Genomic DNA, 24,088 nt, shown 5'->3' with positions numbered 1-24,088 from the left:
TCCCTCACCCATTCCCACTGCTCCATCTCCCCACCTTCCCCTCTCACCCGCTACTCTCTCTCTCTCTCTCCCAGCCGTGCCCATCTCCCCACCCCCATCCCCACTGCTCCATCTCCCCACCCCCATCCCCGCTACTCTCTCTCTCCCAGCCGTGCCCATCTCCCCACCCCCATCCCCGCTACTCTCTCCCTCTCCCAGCCGTGCCCATCTCCCCACCCCCATCCCCACTACTCTCTCCCTCTCCCAGCCGTGCCCATCTCCCCACCCCCATCCCCGCTACTCTTTCTCTCCCTCTCCCAGCCGTGCCCATCTCCCCACCCCCATCCCCGCTACTCTTTCTCTCCCTCTCCCAGCCGTGCCCATCTCCCCACCCCCATCCCCACTACTCTCTCTCTCTCCCAGCCGGGCCCATCTCCCCACCCCCATCCCCGCTACTCTCTCTCTCTCTCTCAGCCGTGCCCATCTCCCCACCCCCATCCCCGCTACTCTCTCTCTCTCCCAGCCGTGCCCATCTCCCCACCCCCATCCCCGCTACTCTCTCTCTCTCTCTCAGCCGTGCCCATCTCCCCACCCCCATCCCCGCTACTCTCTCTCTCCCAGCCGTGCCCATCTCACCACCCCCATCCCCGCTACTCTCTCTCTCTCTCTCAGCCGTGCCCATCTCCCCACCCCCATTCCCACTGCTCCATCTCCCCACCCCCATCCCTGCTACTCTCTCTCTCTCCCCCAGCCGTGCCCATCTCCCCACCCCCCCATCCCTGCTACTCTCTCTCTCTCTCCCAGCTGTGCCCATCTCCCCACCCCCATCCCCACTGCTCCATCTCCCCACCCCCATCCCCGCTACTCTCTCTCTCTCCCAGCCGTGCCCATCTCCCCACCCCCATCCCCGCTACTCTCTCTCTCTCCCAGCCGTGCCCATCTCCCCACCCCATCCCCGCTACTCTCTCTCTCTCCCAGCCGTGCCCATCTCCCCACCCCCATCCCCGCTACTCTTTCTCTCCCTCTCCCAGCCGTGCCCATCTCCCCACCCCCATCCCCACTACTCTCTCTCTCTCCCAGCCGTGCCCATCTCCCCACCCCCATCCCCACTACTCTCTCTCTCTCCCAGCCGTGCCCATCTCCCCACCCCCATCCCCGCTACTCTCTCTCTCAGCCCTGCCCATCTCCCCACCCCCATCCCCACTACTCTCTCTCTCTCTCCGCCGTGCATACAGTGTGCTGTGACACGTGACAGATCGCTTACCTTGCCCAGCGTGGAGAAACTGAGCTGGAACACAAAGGACAGGATCTCAACCAGGTCCATCTTTCTGGACTAGAGGGCAAAGAGAACGGGAGCATTAGCATTGTGGTACAGTTGTACAGTGCAGAATCAGGCCCTGGGCCCGACTCACTCCTATTGACCACGTTTGCTGCATTTACCTGTAAACCACACATATCCCGCTGAACCTTTCCTGTCCACGTGTACCTGTACCCACCTCTACCCCTTCCCTCTGACAACTCTTTGCATATACATACCACCCTCAGTGTGGAAAACCTTGCTCCTGAGGTCCCGTTTAAATCTGTCCCTCTCACCTTAGTACCCCCCAGTTTTAAATCCCCTGCTCATGTGAACAGCATGATTTTAGAACCCGCTTGCTGTCCTTCGCTCCAGTGAAAACATCCCTCCTTACAATCCAAGCTCTCTAGTCTCGGCTGTTGCCTGCACCTAGAACTAACCCAAAACACTGACAATACCTTCCCTGCCCTCCACCCCCCCACCTCACACCCTCCCACAGAAGCTAGTCAGTTCATTTTACCTGAGCTCACCAAAAGATATGGGAGCCAGAGGGTGGTGAATCTGTGGAATTTGTCGTCACAGGTGGCTGTGGAAGCCAAGTCTTTGGGTATATTTAAAGTGATTAAAACATAAAAGCAACAATATTGTGCTGAGGCCTTATAAAGCACTGGTAAGGACTCACTTGCCGAGTATTGTGAGCAGTTTTGGGCCCCTTATCTAAGAAAGGATGTGCTGACATTGGAGAGGGTACAAAGCAGGTGCACGAGAATGATTCCGGATTGAATGGCTTCTCATATTAAAGAGAGTTTGATGGCTTTGGGCCTCTACTCACTGGAATTCAGAAGAATGAGGGGTGACCTGTTGAATGTTGAAAGACCTCGATACCAGGGATGTGGAGAGGATGTTTCCTACAATACAAAGGATACAGCCTCAGAACAGATGGGCATCCTTTTAGGAGGAGGAATTTCTTTATCCAGAGAGTGGTGAATCTGTGGAATTCTTTGCCACAGGCAGCTGTGGAGACCAAATCTTTATGTATATTTAAGGCAGAGGTTGATGGAGGTTCATGAATGGATACCGGGAGAAGGCAGCAGATTGGGGCTGAGAGGAAGAATGGATCAGCCATGATGAAATGGCAGAACAGGCTTGATGGGCCAAATGGCCTGATTCTGCTCCTGCAACTTATGGTCTTATGGAGGTTGACAGGTTGTTGGTGAGTTAAGGCGTCGAGGAGAAGGCAGGAGAGACGGGTTGAGAGTGAAAATAAATCAGCCTTGATGGAATGATGGAGCAGACAGGAAAAGTACTGGGAAGACAGCAGAGGGACTGTTGCCGGTAGATTTGCGCAAACCCCTTACAGCTGACAGTTTGACTGTGAAACATACTGACAGTCAGTTTTTGGACCTGCAAAGTTCACATTTCATTCCCCCCACCCCCCACCCATCACAGATGTCGCTCAAAACACTGAGATCCTCCGGCAGATCGTGCACTGCTCCAGACCTCAGAGTCCGTGGTCCCTTGTCTCTCTGTTGGTGGGATCACACAACTGCACAGCTTCACCTCGTATGGCATCCATCTATTTATTACCTTCCTCAGGATAGACAGTGGGCAGTGATCAGAGGCAGGAACCCAGGCTGAATTTCCATCTCTGCTCCCTGAAATGTCGCAGCCAGTTGTAAATAAAGAAGGGTTTTGCAGATTTCCTCCATCTGGCATGACCTCTGGCCACCATTAACAGGAGATTCAAGATTCAAGATTGTTTACTGATATTCTTCAACATGAGTGTGAAGGACAATGAAATGATTGTTACTACAGATCCAATGCAAAATAAGTACAAAGAACAGAATAAAAAACAGAATGAATATAAACACATAGATTATCTTGCACAGAGTGACACTAGGCACAGGAGTATCGGGACATAAAGCGATTCTGACAGGAAATAATAGTGTGGTGGGGTGGGTTAGTGGGTGGAGCTTTAGGCAAGTAATTGTTTACAAGTCTGGTGTTCCTGGCATGGATGCTGTGCAGTCCTCTTCCCCGATGGGAGTCGGACAAACAGTCCATAAGCAGGGAGACCGGGATCTTTCAGGATATTGCTGGCTTTTCTCTGGCACCCTTCTGTACACACGTCCTGAATGGCAGGCAGACTGGTGCTGGTGATGAGTTGGGCCATTTTAGCTACCCGTCGTAGAGCCATCCTGTTGCATTGGACTGATTGCAGCAGCCAATTCACATATCATACTCCCACAAAGAGTACATCTGCTTTTTGTTCAGTCTTGTTGGTTTGGGAATGTGTGCTGCGCCAGGGGCACTGAGCAGAATGCCCTTGGGCTTTACGTTGATGGGAGTCATACGAGAAATAACACACAAAATGCTGAAAGAACTCAGCAGGTCAGGCAGCATCTACAGAGATGAATAAACCGTCGATGTTTCAGGTGGAGACCCTTTGCTGTTGCTCAGGATTTCTAGCATCTGCAGAATCTCTTATGTTTAGAAAGGAAATAGGCTCCTCAGCCCCCTCGACACTGACCACCAAGACCCATTCCATTTTAAACCTAATCCCATTTCTTCTTCTCACATTCACGTCAATGCAGGATTCGCTAAAGGTTAATCTGCAGTGTGGAAGGCAGCATTTCCAGAGGACGAGAACCTAAGAGCAAGGATGTAGTGTTGAGACTTGCAGCTTTGAGCCCCGTATCTAAAAAAGGATGTGCTGATGTTGGAGATGGTCCAGAGGAGGATTATGAGGATGGTCCTGGGAATGGAAGACAAAGGAGCTGTCAGCAAGACCAAGGAAAGCAGGGTCCATGTGCCAGTCCTCACTGGAGGATCAGAGGTGGAAAGGGTCAGCAACTTTTAATTCCTCCGTGTTATCATTTCAGAGGATCTGCCCTGGGCCCAGCACGTAAGTGCAATTACGAAGAAAGCATGGCCTCTGCTTCCTTAGGAGTTTACAAGGATGTGGCATGACATCTACAACTTTGACAAACTTCTATAGATGTGTGATGGAGAGTATATTGACTGGCTGCATCACAGCCTGGTATGGAAACGTCAATGCCCTTGTACATAAGAACATACTAGAAGTAATAGATATGGCCCCGTCCATCATGGTGAAAGCCCTCCCCACCATTAAGCACATCTACACGGAGCATTGTCGCAGGATCCATCATCACAGACCCCACCACCCAGGTCATGCTCTCTCCTCACGGCTCCCATCAGTAGGAAGGAGGTACAGGAGCCTCAGGACTCACACCACCAGGTTCAGGAACAGTTATTTCCCTTCAACCATCAGGTAGGAGGTACAGGAGCCTCAGGGCCCACACCACCAGGTTCAGGAACAGTTATTACCCTTCAACCATTAGGTAGGAGGTACAGGAGCCTCAGGACTCACACCACGAGGTTCAGGAACAGTTATTACCCTTCAACCATCAGGTAGGAGGTACAGGAACCTCAGGACCCACACCACCAGGTTCAGGAACAGTTATTACCCTTCAACCATCAGACTCTTGAACCAGAGGAGATAACTTCACTCAACTTCATTAAAACGTTCCCACAACCTATAGACTCACTTTCAAGGACTCTTCATCTTGTGTTTCTGGCTATTTACTGCTGACTTATTGACTATTTCTTTCTTTTTGTATTTGCACAGTTTGTTGTCTTTTGCATAGTGATTGAACGCCTAAGTTGGTGCGGTCTTTCATTGATTTTATTATGCTTATTATTCGATTACGGATTTATTGAGTATGCCTGTAAGGAAGTGAATCTCAGGGTTGTATATGGTGATATATATTTGATAATAAATTTACTTTGAACTTTGAAAGGGTTAACCTATGAGAAGCATTTGATGGCTCTGGGCCTGTACTCACTGCAGAATGAGGGCAGATCATTGAAACCTGTTGAACAGTGAAAGACCTAGATAGAGTGGATGTTTCCGAGAGCGGGAAAGCCGAGGACCAAAGGGCACAGCTTCAGAATATAAGGATGTCCCTTCAGAACAGAGATGAGGAGACATCTCATTGGATATATTTAAAATGGGGGTCGATAGGTTCTTGATTAGTAAGGCATCAAAAGGGACGGAGAGGAGGTAGGAGAATGGGCTTGAAAAGGAAAACAGATCAGCCACGATCGAATGGTGGAGCAGACTTAATGGAGTGAATGATCTAATTCTGCTCTGATGTGTTATGGTCTTACAGCTCCCCCCAGATTCCACCCCTTGCCTACATACCAGGGGCAACCTAGAGTGACCAATATCTGCCAACCTGCACATCTGGAGTACACAACAGCTCAGCACAGGAGCAGGCCCATCAGACCACAGGACATGAGATATCGGCTCTAACTCCTCACTCAGTACCACGCCACAACCCACCATCACTTCAAATTACAGTCGCAGAACCCCTTCCACTTTCTTCAGAGTAAACAGTGAGAGAGAGGGAGTAAGGGGAGAGAGGGGGGAGGAGCAGGGGGATAGAAAGAGAGAGAGTGGGGAGGGAGGGAAGGAGGCAGATATGGAGCAGAAAGGGGAGGGGGTAGTGATGGGGGAGGGAGGGGTTAGAGGGCAGGCGTGGAGGGGAGGGGAGGGGAGAGGGAGAAAAGAATGAAAAAAGAAAGCAAGAGTAAGAGAGAGAGAAAGTTTCACAGAGTGACAAGAGTCACCTGGCCAAGTGACCTCAGTTTTACCTCGGCTGTTTGGAGGTACTGCAGCATGAAGTACCAGAGCTGGGACGAGGTATCAAGCAGAAGGAACTGGAACCCTGCGGACGTGATGCACGGAGCCTCCGTCCCTTCACTGCAAGGGACAGAATGAAGCCAAACATTACAACTGGACCATGAGTAGACAGATAATGCCACAGCCCAGAAAAATGCAGCAACTGGTACGAACAATCCAATATCAATTCCTACAGCTCAATAAAGTTAATTATGAGAGTTTAGCACAAACAGCTTTGGCCAAATATCAAAACAGAAATTCTAGGTGTATCTCTTGACAGAAAACTGGATTTAATGTTGACGGTGAGAGAATTCAGCATGAATGCTTTCAAATGAAGAAGGGACCGAGGGAATCCTTATTCTGTTGGGATAGTGCAGACAGACTGTTAATCCATCTCCTGTCCTGGCCCTGGGAGCGTTGTGAGTGTTGCTGCAGCTTCACCCTCTTGATGGAGTGTTATTCTGTACCGGCGCTGGGCATGTTTGATCAGACAGGTGGAGGGGAGATTTGTTTTGTGTCTCCAGGGCAGCAGGGTAGCACAGCAGTTACTGCTAACATCTCACAGCTCCAGCGACCCTGGTTCAATACTGCACATCCAACACACAGTGGAGTTCCAATGGTTTCCTTCCACTGGGAAATAAGGAGACAAGGAATGAGGCTAATAGAATTGTGATAAGTATTTAACCCATGCTGTCCCTGTTCTGGGAGCAGGTGATTGGACAGTATAGACAGCTTTGTTCTGTATTTAACCCATGCTGTCCCTGTTCTGGGAGCAGGTGATTGGACAGTATAGACAGCTTTGTTCTGTATTTAACCCATGCTGTCCCTGTTCTGGGAGCAGGTGATTGGACAGCATAGACAGCTTTGTTCTGCATTTAACCCATGCTGTCCCTGTTCTGGGAGTAGGTGATTGGACTGTATAAACAGCTTTGTTCTGTATTTAACTCATTCTGTCCCTGTCCTGGGAGTGTGTGACTAGGCAGCATAGAGAGTAAGCTTTGTTCTGTATTTAACCCATGCTGCCCCTGTCCTAGAAGTGTGTGATAGGACAGTATAGACAGCTGTGTTCTGTATTTAAACTATTCTGTCCCTGTCCTCGGACAGTGTGCTTGGGCAGCACAGTACTTGACACATGCCGTCCTGGTCCTGATCCCTGTCATACGATGATGGGACAAAGCAGAGTGAGCCTTACTCTGTGTTCACCCTAAAATGGGTGCGATCTCCAACAACGAGGACAGACGAGGCTTTGCTTTCCACCCGCCTCAGGAGTGAGCCCAGCTCCATCTGGTTGGACAGAAGCTTGTGCCTGCCGTGGGTGCTGGGACAGGGACAGGGAAGGTGGAGGAGCTTGGCTGCTTGTGACAGGATCGATAATTAATGTGGCCAGCTTCCCCTGCTCCCTCTCCACCTGCCAAGCCTGCTAACTGGCTTCTCAAGGTTGGCGATCACAGAAACTTTCTGCACATTCCCCCATCTGCCACTCCCTAACCATACTCACACTGTCAACTCAGACAGATTTATCTTGATCCTCCTTGTCACCACAGTATCACATAACCTCAAGGACAATTATATTTTATCTTATGTTACATCAACCGTACATCAACCAGCAGGGCTTTGTAAATTAAATGCCATGGATGTCTGTTTGTGTATCACCCAGTCCCAGAGGGGGAGAGGACAGTGTGTGACCCACTACCCCACCCGGTCCCAGAGGGGGAGAGGGGAGTGTGTGACCCACTACCCCACCCGGTACCAGAGGGGGAGGGGACAGTGTGTGACCCACTACCCCACCCAGTCCCAGAGGGGGAGGGAAGAGTGTGTGACCCCCCCTACCCCACCCGGTCCCAGAGGGGGAAGAGGGCAGTGTGTGACCCACTACCCCACCCGGTCTCAGAGGGGGAGAGGACAGTGTGTGACCCACTACCCCACCCGGTCCCAGAGGGGGAGGGAACAGTGTGTGACCCACTACCCCACCCAGTCCCAGAGCGGGAGAGGACAATGTGTGACCCACTACCCCACCTGGTCCCAGAGGGGGAGGGGACAGTGTGTGACCCACTACCCCACCCAGTCCCAGAGGGGGAAGGGAGAGTGTGTGACCCCGTACCCCACTCGGTCCCAGAGCGGGAGAGGACAATGTGTGACCCACTACCCCATCCCGTCTCAGAAAGGGGACAGGACAGTGTGTGCGAACCGAGAGCCACTACCCCACCCGGAATCAGTGTCGTGACCAACAGGCCTGCCCTCCCAGCAAGGGCTGTTCTGATATCACAGCCAGGAAGCCCGGTCATCCACCCTGGGTACGAGTGGAAATCTGTTCATAGGCCATCAATTGGGGTAGTGCCTCACTGGTGTGGATGTGTGGATTGGGTGGGGGTTTGTTTAAGCCCTCTCTCACTCCACGCTTTCCACGTTAACACGGCCCTGTGATGATCTCTCGAGGTCTCAATATACGCACAACCTCGTAACACTGTTGGAAGGCTGCTCCATGGGACGTCAGAGTCAGTGAATCTTGCAACGTGTCAAACAACATTTCCAGATGGCTCTTGCTGTGTGAAAGCTCAGCCTCGGAGTGACACCTTCAATTCCTCGTCCCTCGGCTCAGCCTCCAAAAGGGAGAGCTGTGAGCGAAAGCACTTCTCCAGGGCATTGCTCAGACAACAGGGCTCCCACTTGCCACTCCCTTCGGTCCCTGTGCCTCAGGGCTACTCCTGGGAGAGCTGGGGGTCCTGGTTCGATCGCCGCTGGGCCCGGCGTGACGGGGCCGGGAGTGGGGGGCAGAACCTTTGCAACGTTGTGCCACTTACCTCTTCATCAGCCCGGCCTGAATGAGGAGCTGAGCCAGGTCCTGGCTGACCGCTGCGCTGGGAGAGCCCACCATGAAGTGCAGAATGACCTGGAAGAGGCACAAGAGGCCGTGAAACTTCTGCAGACACGTTGTCGAAAGTGTCCTGACACACAAGGTTCGGCAGTTGCTGGAAATCTGGAGCAGCGCAGAAAATGCTGGAGGAACTCAGCGGGTCGGGCTGCATCTGTGGAGGGAAGTGAACAGTTAACGTTTCGAGCCAAGACCCTTCATCAGGACTGGTGAAGAGCCTGGGCCTGAAACATTAACCACTCATATCCCTCCAGTGACACAGCATGACCACCTGAATTCCTCCAGCATTCAGTATTTATTGCATCCTGACTGGTCACATCAAGATCAAAAACAGTTTGTTATCACTGACTTGTATGACATGAGAGATACTATAAATAACAAAAATAAATAAATAATGCAACAAAAAAAAAAGGAAGCAACGTCCATGGGTTCAGTGACTGTGCCGAGATCTGATGGCGGAGGGGAAGAAGCTGTTCCTGGATCACTGATTGTGGGTCTTCAGGCTCCTGTACCTCCTCCCTGATGGTAGCAATGAGAAGGGAGCATGTCCCCAGTGGTGAGGGTCATTAGTGATGAGGAGGGGTCATGTCCCCAGTGGTGAGGGTCTTTAGTGATGAGAAGGGGGCATGTCCCCGGTGGTGAGGGTCCTTAGTGATGAGAATGGGGCATGTCCCCAGTGGTGAGGGTCTTTAGTGATGAGAAGGGGTCATGTCCCCGGTGGTGAGGGTCTTTAGTGATGAGAAGGGGGCATGTCCCCAGTGGTGAGGGTCTTTAGTGATGAGAAGGGGGCATGTCCCCAGTGGTGAGGGTCCTTAGTGATGAGAATGGGGCATGTCCCAGTGGTGAGGGTCTTCAGTGAAGGATGCTGCCTTCTTGAGGCACAGCCTCTTTAAGATGAGCTCAATGGTCGGGAGGGTTGTGCCTGAGATGGAGCTGGCTGAAACTACAACCCTCTGCAGCCTCTTGTGATCCTCTGCAGTGGAAGGGCACAGACGGTGATGGAGCTAGTCACAATCATAAGACCATAAGCTATAGAATTAGGCCATTTTTCTTCATGGCAGATCCAATTTTCTTCTCAGCCCCAATCTCCTGCCTTCTTCCTGTATCCCTTCATGCCCAGACCAATCAAGAATCTATCAACCCCTGCCTTAAATAAAGATTTGGCCTCTACAGCTGCCTGTGGCAAAGTAGTCCAGATTCACCAGTCTCTGGCCACTGGACGAAGCAGTGCGAGGTACAGCAATTCCAAGGCACAGAAATGCAAGAGACTGCAGAGGGTTGTGGGCACAGTCCTCCCTCCCCACCACTGACAACACCTACAGGAGGTGCCGTCTTCAAGGACCACCCTGCCCCCCCCCCCCACCTGGGACATGCCCTTTTCTCACCGCTCCCATTGGGCCAGAGGTACAGAGGCCTGAAGTCCCAGACCATCAGGTTCAGGAACAGCTACTTTCCTACAACTATCGAGTTTTTGAACACTCTTGCCCTACCTCAGCAAAGGAATGCTGCGGACCAACTCTTGCACTTGTCTCTGATTGTTCCTGCTTCTTGTTTTGCAGTCACTGTCGAGTACAAGTTATGTAGGTTGTCTGAACCCACGTACCTCTGATGCTGCATCAGGCAAGTTTTTCAGTGTGTTAATATCTATTGGGAGGGGGCTATCATCCTGGGCCAGTGGACGAGTCTACATGCCACGTGTTCCCATCTCTCATCTCCACGTCCCCCAAATCAGGGCTGTAATATTCCCATGAACAGCTCATGACCCAGACAGCCCCCAGATTGAAAATGTGGCCGGGAATGGAGAATTCCCTCACGGCAGAAGATGCCTGCTGCCCTGATAGCAGCTGGTAAATCAATCCCACCAGTCTCCCAAGTGCTTGGTTGTACTTCGTAGCCTGGGAGCATGTGTGCGATAAGAATAAAAAATACTCAGCAGGTCAGGCCCTGACTGCCTCTGACCAGTTCCGAAGAAGGGCTTTCGATTCAAAATGTTAGCTTTGTTCTACCTCCCATGGGTACAGCCCGGCTTGCCGTGTATTTCTGGAACTTCTTAGTTCCAGGACCCAGAGCTCTGTACTTTAATTTTTACTGAATACTGATTGCCTCATCCACCAGGCTGTCACTGTCAGTTACAAACCGGGACATCCTTGCAAAAGCAAATTATGAGTTGACTGGAGTGCAGAGTAAATGCTGGAAAAGCACAGGGAAAGGAAAAATTGGTGTCTTCTCCCTCACTCGACCAAGCAACAACCCGGACCAACTCAACCCCATTCCACAACACAACCAACCTGTTGTTTTCTGCACCACAAAAATGTTTCACTGGTCCCAAGAGAATGCGACTTGCCGCCACAGCAAGTGGTTGAGGGGAATGGTGAAGGTAACATTTAAGAGCAGGCTGGGTGAGTAAATGAGGGAGTTGAATTAGATGAGGATAGACAGGAGGATATAAAATAAAGAGAAGCATAAATAGGGTGGATAGAGGTTCTTTCCCCAGGGTGGAAATGACATACTGTACACAATAGAGCACAGCTGTGAGGACAGAGGGGGAAGTTTAAAGGTGGGTTTACCAGGCAATTAAGGAGTGGTAGGAGCTTGGAACTTGGTGCTAGAGGAGATTGTAGAAGCAGATACAATAGTGACGAACGGGCAGAATGGAGGGATACGGACCATGTGCAAGGAGGTGGAATTAGATTGGCACATGGGAAGAAGAGCTTGTTCCTTGGACAATCTATGAGGGTCAAGAGGAACACAAATACACTGCTTTCGACAGTGACTTGCTTCTGTGCTCTATGCCCTATGTAGTGTCCCAACATCATGAGAGGTGCCGAGGTTGAGAGGCCTGACAGCTGAAAGTGTGGACATCACCAATAGCTGGCCCTGGTCCAACCAGGTTGATGTCACAGCCAAGAAAAATCATTAATACCTCAACTTCGTGAGAAACCAAAGAAATTCAGCGTGTTTCTATCAACACTCACCAATTTTTATCTATGCACCATACTAGGTGTTCTATCTGCACGCATAATGGCTTGGAGTGAGTAGCGGTGAGGACCAAGGCTTGTTCAAGGGAGTCGAGGAGTGCTTACAGGACTGCTTTGTCTGGACAATATTCTGGGACTCATCTATGAACACGCCACAGTCGGTCACCGACTTCATCGAGAGCTGTGTGGATGAGTCCGTGTCCTCAAGAACATACCAGATATACCCAAATCTCAAGCCGTGGATGAACCAGGAGATTTGTACTCTGAGGGCTAGACCAGTGACCCAGAACTATACAAGAAGTCCAGGTACGAACTACAGATGGCTATTTTAAGAGCAAATAAACCAATTCTGATTGAAGTTAGAGATGCAACGGGATGCACACTAGCTCTGGCAGGGTTTGCAGCTCATTACTTCTTACAAGGTGAACCCTAACACCATGAGTGCCTGTGATACTTCACTCCCAGGTGAACTCAACACTTTTTAAGCAAGCTTTGAAAGGGAGAATAAAACTACACCTGTACCAATCCCTGCAGCAACTGGCAACCCTGTGAGGCCAATGTCAGAACATCTTTCAAGAAGGTGAACCTTCACAAGGCTTTAGACCCTAATGGTGTAGCTGGTAGGACATTGAAAACCTGTGCCAATCAACTGGTGGGAGTGTTCAGGGACATCTTCAATCTCTCACTGCTGCAGTCAGTGGTTCCCACCTACTTCAAAAGGGCGACAATCATACCAGTGGCCAAGAAGAGCAGGGTGAGCTGCCTCAATGACTATCACCCAGTTACAAAAACAACAGGAATTCTGCAGATGCTGGAAATTCAAGCAACATACATCAAAGTTGCTGGTGAACGCAGCAGGCCAAGCAGCATCTATAGGAAGAGGCGCAGTCGACGTTTCAGGCCGAGACCCTTCGTCAGGACTAACTGAAGGAAGAGTGAGTAAGGGATTTGAAAGTTGGAGGGGGAGGGGGAGGGGGAGATCCAAAATGATAGGAGAAGACAGGAGGGGGAGGGATAGAGCCGAGAGCTGGACAGGTGATAGGCAAAAGGGGATACGAGAGGATCATGGGACAGGAGGTCCGGGAAGAAAGACAAGGGGGGGGGTGACCCAGAGGATGGGCAAGAGGTATATTCAGAGGGACAGAGGGAGAAAAAGGAGAGTGAGAGAAAGAATGTGTGCATAAAAATGAGTAACAGATGGGGTACGAGGGGGAGGTGGGGCCTTAGCGGAAGTTAGAGAAGTCGATGTTCATGCCATCAGGTTGGAGGCTACCCAGACGGAATATAAGGTGTTGTTCCTCCAACCTGAGTGTGGCTTCATCTTTACAGTAGAGGAGGCCGTGGATAGACATGTCAGAATGGGAATGGGATGTGGAATTAAAATGTGTGGCCACTGGGAGATCCTGCTTTCTCTGGCGGACAGAGCGTAGATGTTCAGCAAAGCGGTCTCCCAGTCTGTGTCGGGTCTCACCAATATATAAAAGGCCACATCGGGAGCACCGGACGCAGTATATCACCCCAGTCGACTCACAGGTGAAGTGATGCCTCACCTGGAAGGACTGTTTGGGGCCCTGAATGGTGGTAAGGGAGGAAGTGTAAGGGCATGTGTAGCACTTGTTCCGCTTACACGGATAAGTGCCAGGAGGGAGATCAGTGGGGAGGGATGGGGGGGACGAATGGACAAGGGAGTTGTGTAGGGAGCAATCCCTGCGGAATGCAGAGAGAGGCGGGGAGGGAAAGATGTGTTTAGTGGTGGGATCCCGTTGGAGGTGGCGGAAGTTACGGAGAATAATATGTTGGACCCGGAGGCTGGTGGGGTGGTAGGTGAGGACCAGGGGAACCCTATTCCTAGTGGGGTGGTGGGAGGATGGAGTGAGAGCAGATGTACGTGAAATGGGGGAGATGCGTTTAAGAGCAGAGTTGATAGTGGAGGAAGGGAAGCCCCTTTCTTTAAAAAATGAAGACATCTCCCTCGTCCTAGAATGAAAAGCCTCATCCTGAGAGCAGATGCGGCGGAGACGGAGGAATTGCGAGAAGGGGATGGCGTTTTTGCAAGAGACAGGGTGAGAAGAGGAATAGTCCAGATAGCTGTGAGAGTCAGTAGGCTTATAGTAGACATCAGTGGATAAGCTGTCTCCAGAGACAGAGACAGAAAGATCTAGAAAGGGGAGGGAGGTGTCGGAAATGGACCAGGTAAACTTGAGGGCAGGGTGAAAGTTGGAGGCAAAGTTAATAAAGTCAACGAGTTCTGCATGCGTGCAGGAAGCAGCGCCAATGCAGTCGTCGATGTAGCGAAGGAAAAGTGGGGGACAGATACCAGAATAGGCACGGAACATAGATTGTTCCACAAACCCAACAAAAAGGCAGGCATAGCTAGGACCCATACAGGTGCCCATAGCTACACCTTTAGTTTGGAGGAAATGGGAGGAGCAAAAGGAGAAATTATTAAGAGTAAGGACTAATTCCGCTAGACGGAGCAGAGTGGTGGTAGAGGGGAACTGATTAGGTCTGGAATCCAAAAAGAAGCGTAGAGCTTTGAGACCTTCCTGATGGGGGATGGAAGTATATAAGGACTGGACATCCATGGTGAAAATAAAGCGGTGGGGGCCAGGGAACTTAAAATCATCGAAAAGTTTAAGAGCGTGAGAAGTGTCACGAACATAGGTCGGAAGGGATTGAACAAGGGGTGATAAAACAGTGTCGAGGTATGCAGAAACGAGTTCGGTGGGGCAGGAGCAAGCTGAGACAATAGGTCGGCCTGGACAGGCAGGTTTGTGGATCTTGGGTAGGAGGTAGAAACGGGAAGTGCGGGGTGGTTGGTAGCAGTGGATGGGAGATCCCCTGAGCGGATAAAGTTGGTGATAGTGTGGGAGACAATGGCCTGGTGCTCCTTAGTGGGGTCACGATCGAGGGGTAAATAAGAGGAGGTATCCGCGAGTCGTCGCTGCGCCTCGGCAAGGTAGAGGTCAGTACGCCAGACTACAACAGCACCCCCCTTATCAGCGGGTTTAATAATAAGGTTAGGATTAGTGCGGAGGGAGTGGAGAGCAGAGCGTTCCGAAGGAGTGAGGTTGGAATCACCCAGTTACACTCACTTCTACTGTGATCAACTGCTTTGACAGGTTGGTCATGACTAGAATCAACTCCTGCCTAAACAAGGAACTGGACCCATTGAAATTTGCCTATTGCCAAAATAGGTCTACAGCAGATGCAATCTCACTGGCTCTCCACTCTGCCTTGGATCTCCTGGACAACAGTAATACCTACTACAGGCTGCTGTTTATGGGCTTACAGCTCAGCATTCAACACAATCATACCCTCAGCAACAAGCTCCAAAGCCTGAGCTTGGCTTCAACTCCCTCTGCAACTGGATCCTCGACTTCCTCACCACAGTCAGTGTGGATCAGAGATAACATCTCTTCCTTGCTGACAGTCCACTGGCATAGCTCCAGGATATGTGCTCAGTCGACCATTCTGCTCTCTATACATCCATGACTATGTGGCCAGGCACAGCTCAAATGTAATCTGTAAATCTGCCAATGAAACAACTATCGTTGGCAGGATTTCAGAAGATGAAGAGGAGGTGTACAGGAGCGAGATAGGTCAGCCAGTTGAGTGGTGTTGCAACAATAATCTTGCACAAAATGTCCGTAAGAGCAAAGAATTGATTATGGACATCAGGAAAGGGAAGTTGAGGGAACACACACCAGTCCTCATCGAGGGATCAGCAGTAGAAAGAGTGAGCAGTTTCAAGTTCCAGGGTGTCAATATCTCTGGGGATCTATCCTGCATCCAACCTATTGACGCTATTACACAGAAGGAACTACACTGATTATATTTCATTGGAGTTTGAAGAGACTTGGTATGTCACCAAAGACTCTCCTAAGTTTCAACAGATGCACCGTGGAGAGCATTTTAACTGGTTGCATTACCATCTGGTCTAGAGGGGCCATTTCAGAGGATTGGAAAAAAACTGCAGAAAGTTGTAAACTCTGCCAGCTCCAGCGTGGGCAGTACCCCCCCACCCCCAGCATTGAGGACACCTTTAAATGGAAATACCACAAGATGGTAGCATCCATTATTAGAACATCCATCATCCAGGACATGCCCTCTTTTCCTTGCTACCAGCAGGGGGGAGGTACAGGAGACTGAAGACACATATTCAACGTTTCAGGAACAGCTTCTTCCCCTCTGCCATCCAATTTCTGAAGGGACAATGAATCCTGAAAACTACCTTTATTTTCGCTCTCTTTTTGCACTACTTAATTTAATTTATATATTTTTTTATTGACATATATTTCTTACTGCAATTTATAGTTTTTAAAATAATTATTATTGTGAGGTGCAGCTATCACAAGCTCATGGGCTGAGTTAACCCTCTCCACCTCCTCTCCTTCAGTGCTCTGGACCACAAACTCATGAGCTGAGTTAACGCTCCTCTTCAGTGCTCCTAAGCCTAGTGAACACTTTCCACCTCTCTCCTTCAGTAACGTGGACCGCAGGCTCATGAACCGAGTTAATGTTCTCCTTCAATAATGTGGACCGCAAGCTCATGAACTGAGTTAATGTTCTCCTTCAGTAACGTGGACCGCAGGCTCATGAACCGAGTTAATGTTCTCCTTCAGTAATGTGGACCGCAGGCTCATGAACCGAGTTAATGTTCTCCTTCAGTAACGTGGACCGCAGGCTCATGAACCGAGTTAATGTTCTCCTTCAGTAATGTGGACTGCAGGCTCATGAACCGAGTTAATGTTCTCCTTCAGTAACGTGGACCGCAGGCTCATGAACCGAGTTAATGTTCTCCTTCAGTAACGTGGACCGCAGGCTCATGAACCGAGTTAATGTTCTCCTTCAGTAACGTGGACCGCAGGCTCATGAACCGAGTTAATGTTCTCCTTCAGTAACGTGGACCGCAGGCTCATGAACCGAGTTAATGTTCTCCTTCAGTAACGTGGACCGCAGGCTCATGAACCGAGTTAATGTTCTCCTTCAGTAACGTGGACCGCAGGCTCATGAACCGAGTTAATGTTCTCCTTCAGTAACGTGGACCGCAGGCTCATGAACCGAGTTAATGTTCTCCTTCAGTAATGTGGACTGCAGGCTCATGAACCGAGTTAATGTTCTCCTTCAGTAACGTGGACCGCAGGCTCATGAACCGAGTTAATGTTCTCCTTCAGTAACGTGGACCGCAGGCTCATGAACCGAGTTAATGTTCTCCTTCAGTAACGTGGACCGCAGGCTCATGAACCGAGTTAATGTTCTCCTTCAGTAATGTGGACTGCAGGCTCATGAACCGAGTTAATATTCTCCTTCAGTAATGTGGACTGCAGGCTCATGAACCGAGTTAATGTTCTCCTTCAGTAATGTGGACTGCAGGCTCATGAACCGAGTTAATGTTCTCCTTCAATAATGTGGACCGCAAGCTCATGAACCGAGTTAATGTTCTCCTTCAGTAATGTGGACCGCAGGCTCATGAACTGAGTTAATGTTCTCCTTCAGTAACGTGGACCGCAGGCTCATGAACCGAGTTAATGTTCTCCTTCAGTAATGTGGACCGCAGGCTCATGAACTGAGTTAATGTTCTCCTTCAGTAACGTGGACCGCAGGCTCATGAACCGAGTTAATGTTCTCCTTCAATAATGTGGACCGCAGGCTCATGAACCGAGTTAATGTTCTCCTTCAGTAACGTGGACCGCAGGCTCATGAACCGAGTTAATGTTCTCCTTCAGTAATGTGGACTGCAGGCTCATGAACCGAGTTAATATTCTCCTTCAGTAATGTGGACTGCAGGCTCATGAACCGAGTTAATGTTCTCCTTCAGTAATGTGGACTGCAGGCTCATGAACCGAGTTAATGTTCTCCTTCAATAATGTGGACCGCAAGCTCATGAACCGAGTTAATGTTCTCCTTCAGTAATGTGGACCGCAGGCTCATGAACTGAGTTAATGTTCTCCTTCAGTAACGTGGACTGCAGGCTCATGAACCGAGTTAATGTTCTCCTTCAATAATGTGGACCGCAAGCTCATGAACTGAGTTAATGTTCTCCTTCAGTAACGTGGACTGCAGGCTCATGAACCGAGTTAATGTTCTCCTTCAATAATGTGGACCGCAAGCTCATGAACTGAGTTAATGTTCTCCTTCAGTAATGTGGACCGCAGGCTCATGAACTGAGTTAATGTTCTCCTTCAGTAACGTGGACCGCAGGCTCATGAACCGAGTTAATGTTCTCCTTCAATAATGTGGACCGCAAGCTCATGAACTGAGTTAATGTTCTCCTTCAGTAACGTGGACTGCAGGCTCATGAACCGAGTTAATGTTCTCCTTCAATACTGTGGACCGCAAGCTCATGAACTGAGTTAATGTTCTCCTTCAGTAACGTGGACCGCAGGCTCAAGAACTGAATTAATGTTCTCCTTCAGTAACGTGGACCGCAGGCTCAAGAACTGAATTAATGTTCTCCTTCAGTAACGTGGACCGCAGGCTCATGAACCGAGTTAATGTTCTCCTTCAGTAATGTGGACCGCAGGCTCATGAACCGAGTTAATGTTCTCTTTCAGTAACGTGGACCGCAGGCTCAAGAACTGAATTAATGTTCTCCTTCAGTAACGTGGACCGCAGGCTCAAGAACTGAATTAATGTTCTCCTTCAGTAACGTGGACCGCAGGCTCATGAACCGAGTTAATGTTCTCCTTCAGTAACGTGGACCGCAGGCTCATGAACTGAGTTAATGTTCTTCTTCAGTAATGTGGACTGCAGGCTCATGAACCGAGTTAATGTTCTCCTTCAGTAATGTGGACCGCAGGCTCATGAACCGAGTTAATGTTCTCCTTCAGTAATGTGGACCGCAGGCTCATGAACTGAGTTAACACTCTCCACCTCTCTCCTTCACCATCGAGGACCCTGAGCCCATGTTCCCAAATGCAGCCACTCCATCTCTCTGGTTTCAGCGATTTTTGGCCCCCCTGCCTTGTTAGCTAATGTCACTTCTGCTGCGTTAATGTCTGTAAAAATCTAAACTTGGCCAACACCGTTCATCTGGTCTAGCGATTTCTGGGGAACATCTCTCCCAAACCAACAAACCCCACTAGATATGAACACACGTCTACTTGGAATTACGTGATCAGCCGAGGGACTCCCTCCTGTATCGGACTCTCGAACAGACCACTTGTACAATAAAATGGACTCAGCCTGATAATCTACCTTATTATGATCTAACACTTTATCGTTTACCTGCAATGCACTTTCTCTGCATTGTTACCTTGACCTAGCTCAATACACTGTTTAATGAGCTGATCTGCATGAACAGTTTGCAAGACAAGCTTTTCACTGGACAATAACAAACCAGTTCCAATACCAAAACCCCAACTGGAGAACTGCAGGGCACAGGACGCCCCTGCCACCTAATGCAAATGCTCACTCAGCACGCAGTCCTTAGCTGAGGTAGACCCCAGCTTCAGCCACAAGGAGCAATCCAGCCAGGCCGCCCCGATCCTTACGCAGTCCACCGCGCTTTAGAGGGTAAAAGCTTTCTGCAAGGGGGAAGGAGCTTAGAGGGGATCTGAGGAAGAGTTTTATCATTTAGAGGGTGGCTGGAATCTGAGTCTTGGAAAGGAGATGTCTCAGGAAGACGACATCCATCATTAAGGACTCTCACCACCCAGGACATGCCATCTTCTCATTACTACCATCAGGGAGGAGCTACAGGAGCCTGAAGACATACACTCAACATGTTAGGAACCCCTCTGCTGTCAGATTTCTGAATGGTCCCTGAACACTGCCTCAATATTTGCTCTCTTTTTGCCCTATTCCATTACCTATTTCTTGTTGTAACTTGTTGTCCATCTTTATGTCTTGCACTGCGCTGCTGCCTTAAACAACAAATCTCCCTACGTTTTAAAAGGCATCCGTTAGTCTTACGAGACCATGGATCTGTGCCTGGAAAGTCTTCACTCTCCAGGGTGCAGGCCTGGGCAAGGTTGTATGGAAGACCAGCAGTTGCCCATGCTGCAAGTCTCCCCTCTCCACGACACTGATGTTGGCCAAGGGAAGGGCATTAGGACCCATACAGCTTGGCACCAGTGTCATCGCAGAGCAATGTGTGATTAAGTGCCTTGCTCAAGGGCACAACACGCTGCCTCGGCTGGGGCTCGAACTCACGACCTTCAGGTTGCTAGTCCAATGCCTTAACCACTTGGCCATGTGCCCACACATTTCCCGACATAGGTCAGTGATAATAAACCTGATTCTGGAATGTGCTGTCTGAGGGGGTAGTGGAGGCAGAAACACTCACAGTATTAACGAGTAACCAAGGCAGTCTTGCGGACCACTAAATACTGGTGGATGGGATCAGTACGGATGTACGCTTGATAGCTGGCATGCATACGATGGGCTGAAGGGCCTGTTTTGTGCTGCATCGCTCTACAATGCATATTCTTGCATTGAGTCCCAAGAGAGAATTTCAGTAAATGAAGCCTAGGGATGACGGGTTTCAGTCCTGTGGAGAGGAGAGGAAATTTTCTCTCCTTGATTCAGCAACTTTTACTTAGTGGGACAAATTAGGAGGAGCTTCGACAAATGGACCAGAAATGCTTCCTCAAGTGCAGCAACACACACAAATGCTGGAGGAACTCAGCAAGTCAAGCAGCATCTATGGAGGGAAATAAACAGTTTTTTTTGGGTCGAGACCCTTCATCAGGAATGTTGCCCGGGAAAGAATAGTGAGAGCTAATAATTAGCAAATAGGGATGTGGATTGTGGAGCAGGGTAGTGCAGTGGTTAGCATAACGGTCGACAGTAGAGGCGACCCAGTTCAATTCCCGCTGCTGGCTGTAAGGAGTTTGTACGTTCTTCCCCTGACCGCATGCGTACCCCAGTTTCCTCTCACAGTTCAAAGATAATTGATCATTGTAAATTGACCTGTGATTAGGCTAGGGTTAAATCGGGGGTTGCTGGGTGGTGTATCTCGAAGGGCTTCGAGGGCCTTCTCCACACTGTATATCAATAAGATAAAAATGAAAATAAATAAAACCGCATTTAGATGTAGAAACATGGAATGCAGCAGTGACTCAGGAACTTCACCAATTGTGTTATTATGTGTACCCATTAATGTAATGGAAAAATGGATTTGGATAGACCTGCAGATAACCTTTTTATTCTGTTATCGGGACTTAATCTGCTACTGAATTAAGTCATGCTGTTATGAAAATGTAGTTGTACTGGTAATCCCGCCAGCTGAGGAGGTACTCCTGTGATGAGGCGAGGGTTATATCCGTGGACTGCTGGACGGCACGACTCACGGGGGTGGAAGAGCCTGTTCTACGCTCTACCTATAAATAAATAAAAACAGCACCAAATTTAGGCTCAGTTACATCAGCTTCACCTGGTTTCGTTGTGCACGGCAATATTTTAATAAACCCCCCCGGCCCCCCGTTATTAGACCATGACAGAGAAGCAGAATTAGGCCATTCAGCCCATTGAGTCTTCACCATTCCATCATGGCTGATTTATTATCCCTCTCAACACCATACTCCTGCCTTCTCCACACAAACTTTGACACCCCTACTAATCAACAACTATCAGCCTCTGCTATAAATACACCCAATGACTTGGCCTGTATAGCTGCCTTTGGCAATGAATTCCACAGATTCACCACCCTCTGGCTTAAGAAATCCCTCCTCATCTCCGTTCTAAAATTCTGAGGCTGTGCGCTCTGGTCCTAGATACTCCTTTTCACACATTGACTACATGTCATCTTTCAGCTTGCTCCTAACAGGATACTGAATCCAGAACCTACAGTCTTACTCTGAAGGACTCTGCAACCCACGTTCTCAACATTATTTATTCATTATTATCTTGTTTTACTTGTTGTATTTGAACAAATTGTTGTCTCATGCGCACTGGTCTTTTGCCCACCTTCACTTGCGTGGATTTTCCATTGATCCTATTGTGTTTCTTTGTATCTACTGTGAATGCCCGTAAGAAAATGAATGCCAGGATAGTACGTGGCAACATATATGTACTTTGATAATAAATTTAGATTGAACTTTGATGAGGATCTTGGACTGAAACATTAACTGTTTATCCCTCTCCACAGATGCTGCCTGACTTGCTGAGTTCCTCCAGCATTTTGTGTGTGCAGCTCATGACTTCCAGCATCTGAAGAATCTCGTGTTTACAATGCACAGGTACAGGTTGCACCAGATCTAAAAGAAGACCCTGTGAAGACATGAAGAGATTTATTTTGTGCACTACATTTATAGGAATCGGCTAAAAACAAAACAAAGACTTGCAGTGAGTTGGTGTCCTTACCCACCTCAGGACATCCCAAAGCACTTTACAGTGAAGTATGTCTCTGAGAAGTAGATGCAATAGGGAGGGAAATGAAATATTATTCCAGGAGGGAAGCTATTTGCATGGTTATATGGGAGCAAGCAATCTGCAACTTTGGATTTATGTAGATCCTTCAAGGTAAAATGTGTCCCAAGGTACTGCACAAGAACAAACAAAATCTGACACCATGCCAAATCACAAAGCCTTGCAAATGCAGTCTGGCATTACAGGAGAGTGACTGAACTCAACATAAAACCTCTACTCTTGTCAGCTTGCTTCCACTGAAGTGAAAACTGGGCATGGTGGTTGGCTGGAAAATGCAACGCTCCTGAAGCTGGCTGGAATGGAGGCGATTTCAGAATCTACCCCATCAGGTAGCCCTGGAGCCTGTTAAACAACTGGGATGATATGGATCACACAACTATCCCCCACTCCATTCACTGCATGTTCCTAGAGAGGTCATCCTGCCTTTGGGAGGAGATGTTGCTGTGTCTTTTATTTTTAAAGAGTTCAAAAGGAGAGAGCCTTCTTCTACAGGCCCTTCAGCCCAACTCATCCCTGCTTTCCTGAGCTAGTCCTATTTGCCCCACATTCCTACTGGTGAATTTGTACAAATGTCTTTAAGTCAATCTGAAGGTCCTCACTTGGCACCTGAAAGTGTGGTGCCACCCCGTGTGTTGGTTGTTAAGGGAAATGACACATTTCACTCTACGTTTCAATGTACACATGATAAATAAATCTGAATCTGAACGATTGGAAATATCATTGGTTATAAAAGACCATCAGTGTTGTAAAAGTTCCTGTTCCCAATTTCCTGTATTTGGCCTTTATCCCTCCACACACCCATCCAAGTGTTTCTTAAATAATATATTGTATCTGCCTCAACCACTTCCTCTGGCAGCTCGTTCCATATACTCACCACTCTGTGTGAAAAAAGATGCCACTCAGATCCCTTTCAAATCTTTTCTCTCTCACTCTAAATCTACGCACCCTAGTTGTGGACTCAACTAGCCTGGGGAAAGTCTATAACCATCCAACTGACCTACGTCTCAGAATTATTAATATTTTTGTAAGGTCGCCCCCTCACTCTCCTACAGACTCAGTCATACAGCACAGAAACAGGCCATTCAGCCCAAATGGTCTATGCTGACCAAGATGCCCCATCTAAGCTGGTCCCTTTTGCCAATATCTAGACCATATCCCTCTATACTGGGGGTTCCCGACCTTATATATGCTATGGACCCCAGGTTGGGAACCCCTGATCTAAACCTTTCCAATCCACATACCTGTTCAAATGTCTTTTAAATGCTGATAATGGACCTGCCTCGACCAGTTCCTCTGGCAGCTCATTTCAAATACGGAAAGTTGGCTCCATCTGCTCATCATCAAGCCTCTCCCCGTCCCACCGCAACATTCCAACCTCTCCTCAGGCCCTCTAGTTCTGGCAGCATACTAACTGCATGCACCCCTCTCTAATTCATTCACTGATCCATATGGTGCCTTTTCAGTAATGGCAGTAATCTCAATTCCAATACTTTTGCAGAATTGTTAAGACTTTTAAGGCTGTAAAAATAGGAGACAAGCTCTCCTCTACAATCACTCTGAGCACCAGTGCCCCACAAAGCTGTGTACTCAGCCCCCTGCTGTACTCACTGTACACCCATGATTGTGTAGCCAAGTTTCCATCAAACTCAATATATAAGTTTGCTGATGACACAATTGTAGGCCGTTTCTCGGGTAATGATGAGTTTGAGTACAGAGAGGAAATTAAGAACCTGGTGGCATGGTGCGAAGACAATAACCTAACCCTCAACGTCAGCAAGACGAAGGAATTGGTTGTTGACTTCAGAAGGAGTAGCAGACCGCACGATCCAATTTACATCGATGGTGCGCAAGTGGAACAGGGTTAAAGCTTTAAGTTCCTCAGG

General features: G+C 49.0%; 1 protein-coding gene across 1 annotated transcript in view; it reads right to left on the bottom strand.

Annotated features, from left to right (window-relative positions):
- gtf2h4 (general transcription factor IIH, polypeptide 4) overlaps positions 1-24,088 on the bottom strand; it is a 141,790-nt gene that overhangs the window by 53,562 nt on the left and 64,140 nt on the right. The window contains exons 7-9 of the mRNA XM_063048137.1: positions 8,783-8,871; positions 5,954-6,062; positions 1,244-1,312 (exon numbers count right to left, since the gene is read on the bottom strand). Coding sequence (XP_062904207.1) covers positions 1,244-1,312; positions 5,954-6,062; positions 8,783-8,871 — 267 coding nt within the window. The remainder of the gene's footprint in view (positions 1-1,243; positions 1,313-5,953; positions 6,063-8,782; positions 8,872-24,088) is intronic.

The sequence above is a fragment of the Mobula hypostoma genome, chromosome 5 (assembly GCF_963921235.1).
Source record: "Mobula hypostoma chromosome 5, sMobHyp1.1, whole genome shotgun sequence".
Lineage (NCBI taxonomy): Eukaryota > Metazoa > Chordata > Chondrichthyes > Myliobatiformes > Myliobatidae > Mobula > Mobula hypostoma.
Note: the sequence above shows the minus strand (reverse complement) of the source record. Positions and strands in the feature narration are given on the sequence as shown.